The sequence below is a fragment of the Monopterus albus genome, unplaced genomic scaffold, assembly GCF_001952655.1.
Source record: "Monopterus albus unplaced genomic scaffold, M_albus_1.0 scaffold27.1, whole genome shotgun sequence".
NCBI classification, from domain to species: domain Eukaryota; kingdom Metazoa; phylum Chordata; class Actinopteri; order Synbranchiformes; family Synbranchidae; genus Monopterus; species Monopterus albus.
The window spans coordinates 3,101,526-3,106,068 of NW_018127907.1; the positions used below are offsets into that span (position 1 = coordinate 3,101,526).

The 4,543-nt window shown below is 40.1% G+C and overlaps 1 protein-coding gene across 1 annotated transcript in view; it reads left to right on the forward strand.

Annotated features, from left to right (window-relative positions):
* The first annotated feature begins 2,502 nt into the window (after nucleotides 1-2,502).
* rnf103 (ring finger protein 103) overlaps nucleotides 2,503-4,543 on the forward strand; it is a 14,626-nt gene continuing 12,585 nt past the window's right edge. The window contains exon 1 of the mRNA XM_020595543.1: nucleotides 2,503-3,252. Coding sequence (XP_020451199.1) covers nucleotides 3,027-3,252 — 226 coding nt within the window. The 5' untranslated portion in view covers nucleotides 2,503-3,026. The remainder of the gene's footprint in view (nucleotides 3,253-4,543) is intronic.

The window sequence follows — 4,543 nt, forward strand, 5'->3', positions numbered from 1 at the left end:
AGTGCAGAAATGAAGAAGTGGTTAACGTTTGCTCTATATAAAGTCATAGAGAGTAGTGTTGTAGATGTTACACAAGTAAAACATAAACATTGTTTTCTTATGATTCAGTTGGTCACTGTATTACAGGCTGGAGCCAAGTACAACTGATGGCTCATTCTGTGCAAATGACATGTCAGCTAGGAATAGGAAGTTATGTATAGTCCCATAGGACTGTGTGATCAGTATAGGCTGAGAGCTGGTGTTTTAAAGTAACACTTGTGTTTTTACAATCTAGTCTCCCTCCTCAGAGTTAAAGAATAATGAATGGCAGCAGCACAGACAAATATTTTTTATAGGCAATCATAGGAGCAAGCTCAGTGGTTTAAATATTATTTAGCATAATATGATTTATTAAAGACAACTTGCATACTTGGTATTTTTTCAGGTTATGTTAGGCCACCTGAGACGTACAGCTCTTCAGTTGCAGACTATGAGGATGAATCAGACCACTGCTTGTTATAGCAGCTAGCCAACTAAAGCACAGACTTCATTTCCCAGCTTGCCTTTAGTAAAACCTAGTGGGGACAGCTGAACACGTTCCTGTGGTAGAACAATAAGACAGATGGGTTTCTGACATGTTTTGAGCTGAACCCCTAGAGATTTTAACACTGGATGCACATTATTATCAAGGTGAGCTTATTTAAGGTTCTCATTGGATCCGGGGGGTTTGGGCTTACTTGACGTTAGATGTTGGATTGGTGTTGCTTTACCAAATGTTTCCTCTATGTGCCTTTTCTGTTAGAAATGTTATAAATATATGGAAAGAACTGAAAATTCTTCAGCTTCTCTGTGGATGTATTTCATGATAGATCTCTGTGTAAATACTACTCAGCGGACTGCGATATGTAAGGCAGTGTATGCCCGTTTTGTCCTGACAAATGCCTGCCTTTTCTTAACCTTGCATTTTCAGTAATTTTGTTTGTCACATCTTCTCTGAGCACCATTAACTTTATGGATTTCTACAATCCAGTCTTGTTTGTGACACTTAAATATGCCAAATTACTTTTAAGTGTTGCCTGGCATGTAAACAGCATGGTTCATATTAGGCCTTCATGTGTTGAATTAAATGTAATGTATTTTTTAAATATTGAAGCTTGAAATGATCAAGCCTTTTGGTCTAAAATCAGATGTTGAGACCCTTTAATTTATATTGCTTCAAAAGAATGACTATGTCTGGCAAGAAATAACTAAAGTGCACTTACATGTAGAGACAATTTCTGCTTCCTTGTATAGTAAAAGGGACATCATTACAGATAAAACCTAGTTGTAATGCTGGTATAAAAAAAACAGGCTGTCATTGTCTTTCCAACCTGCCTTTGCTTTATGTGTTTGGGGGCCACTGATCGACTGTTCAGTAAAAACCAAGGTGTGTCTCATTATTGTGCTTCATATACCATAAAGGAAATAGAAATTACCATTCAGCTGAAAGAGAAACAACAGGGAATTGTGTTACCACTGTTTGTTCTATGTACATTATGAAATTACATGTGAATCAACATGTAAATCTGAATAAAGATCTCTTTTGTATTTATTCACAGGTGTTTAAGGTGTTTTGTGATATGTACACAGGATTTAAATTGACTGTTTATGTGCTCTCATTAAGACCAGAATCCAGTTTTATGGGATTATGAAGGACTAAGACTACTTCTACATCTGTCACTGTTGAGACAAAAACTGTCCAGTAAAAACAAAACCTTTCATGTAAGGACATATTGTCTGTCCCAACTGTGAATAAACAGGACAATGTTGAGGTAAGAATGAATGGTTTGGATCAAGTTAGTGCATGTAATGACTGCGCAAGCATAACAAGCCAGATCTGCTGAGTGGAAAATGTGTGTGGTGTACTTTCTGTCAGAGCAGCAGCTGTCTCCTTGTTTCACACATTTGTGCACACACATACAGACCCACTCAATCAGTTTAACCAGAGCCCTGTTTCAGTTTCTGTTGCAGTTCTCAGTTCTCACTCTACTTCCTGTTTGTCTCAGGCCTGGGTGGATGGGTTGGCTGGATGCCTGACAACTGCTAACCACATGCCATTAGTCATAGTAAACAATCTTAGTTTGTCCTACGTTTTTCTCCCTTTCACAAGATCCCTTTGTATCCATGTTTCCTTTTCCTCTGCTTTAGTCATTTGGATCAACAGTAACAACAGCCACCTCTTGAATCCCTACTCTATTTTCTATTCTTGCTTGCAACTCTTCTGATATTGCAAGAAATGAATCATTTTGAAAGTCTCCTCATAAATACACAACATATTCAGAAAAAAATCTAAACTAGAACACAGTTGTTAAATAAAATAAATTTTATTTAACATAGTAAGTTTATGAATTGTGTTTGTCTTTTAGTCAATTAGACTTTTGACGTCCAAAGTCGTTAAATATTAGTTGAAATGGCTTTGTGCTGCGCGGGGGGACATGTTTTTTTGTTTTTTTTTATCCATATCTGAGGAGAACAAACTTGATAAAGAGAAATACATTATTGTTATTATTATTATTCCAACGGTAGCCTTCAGATCCACGCTCCAGTCCAGTTGGTGGCAGTATTGCACCATTTCATTGTTTGCCAAACGCCATAAAACACCGAGAAGAGTATTATGTAGCTTGTTTACATAGGTGGAGCCGGATATGACGTCAGCTTCTCTGTGTGCAGCAGCTGATCAGATTAGTCGTTTTTGATATTTTCTAAGGTGAAGAATATCTAAGGTTTAGCAGCGCTCCGGCTCACTTTCTGTGGGAAACTGTAGTTCGCCCAGCTGACACTCGAGCATCACGAGGCCTGTCAGTTTTGGCTGATACATCACCAGGCCTACCTGAGATCCTAAGCTAATTAGCTAGCCGTCACCATTAGCAGAATTCGTAAACGTAAGCTGCAGGTAGATGGTTTGATGGATATAAAGAAATGTAATATGAAGAAGATATCTGTAGTGTAGCTGCTCCAGTGCCCACAGCAGTGTCTCCAGTCCTGACAGCGCTCCGCTCAGCTGTAAGATGTGGGTCAAACTGTTTTTCTTGCTCCTGTATTTCTTAGTATTGTTCATGCTAGCGAGGATCTTTGAGGCTGTAGTTTGGTATGAGACCGGTACGTTCGCCACTCAGCTGGTGGATCCAGTTACTCTCAGTTATAAGAAGCTGAAAACCATCCTGGAGTGTCGGGGACTGGGATACTCTGGACTAGCTGAAAAGAAAGACGTCAGCGAGCTGGTGGAGAAATCAGGTAATGGTCACGGACGGTGTTGTGTCGAGTTCTGTTCCCCCATCGAGATGTGTTTACCCTAACCTTATCCCAGCCACAGCCAAAGAGGGGGGCGCTAGTAGAGACACCGTTTTAACAGGGGGAAACGTATATTGACGGAGGAACATATTTAGACACAAGCCTGACCGGTGTTCCGGATCAACGAGTGCCCCCCTGAGTTGGTGGTTATATTGTCCTGCTAGTTTGGACAGCTGTTGAGAACAGGAAGCGGACACGTAGCTGTCCTCGTATGTGCCGCTGTCTCTATTTTCATTAATTGATCAAAACATAGGCCTCGTTTGAGATGCACTGCGTCTCACTTATCGAGCGAACGGGAGCAGGCGATGACAAAAAGCCGCAGTCAAGGCGGACTGTTATTCCACGGCCTTTAAAGTCAGTAGGCCCTACCGGAAGTAGTCGATTAGATCCCGACGTCATCAAACCAGACTTTTCACCTTCTTCTCAGGATCCAGTAGTTGTTGTGACAGTCTTCTGCATGTCAAAGTGTGAGTGATAAAATGCTGATATGTACTAAATATTTTGCTCGAAAAGTGATATGGGCTACGTACTTCTCACATGCAGTCGTGTCATGTGCTATCATATGAGCTTGGTGCTGTATATGAGATGACCAATATGAGATGTATATGAGATGAAACTACATAAATTCATTCATAGTGCTGGACTATTTGGTTGTTCTTACCATTGCTAACTCTGAGAGACGAGACAGTCCAAGTAACTACAAAACAGTGCTGATTTATTCAAAGGATCACAGGTAAAATTAACATTACACGCTCAGGTATCTTGCACCTCCAAACTGCACGCAGGCAGATGTAAGATGAAAGACCCTGAACCCACCAGGCCTATACATTATATCCCCTCGGTTGGGCTAGCCCCATACTACACAGAAACATCAACTAAGACGTCTCTGTTACCAGCTTTGCAGCTGGTCATAGCAGTAGTCAAAACATGAAGCAAATCAATGTGAGAATGTGTGTGTCTGTTGGTTAAGTGCTGTGTAACTAAAAACATTCTCACGACCTCTAGTAACATGTCATGACATTAAACATAAGAACATATTATGGCTAAGGCTACAGTTATACACGTCATAATAATAATATTAAACACCCTGTCTGCTGACAGTCATCAACTCTTCTCTCTAGTTATCCTTGACCAGATGTACCCTGTAGAAACTCATAAGCATGACTAAGCATTTAACAGTCAGACATCCTATCTCCACTAAACATTTCTAATACAAAAAGTATCTATCCAATAT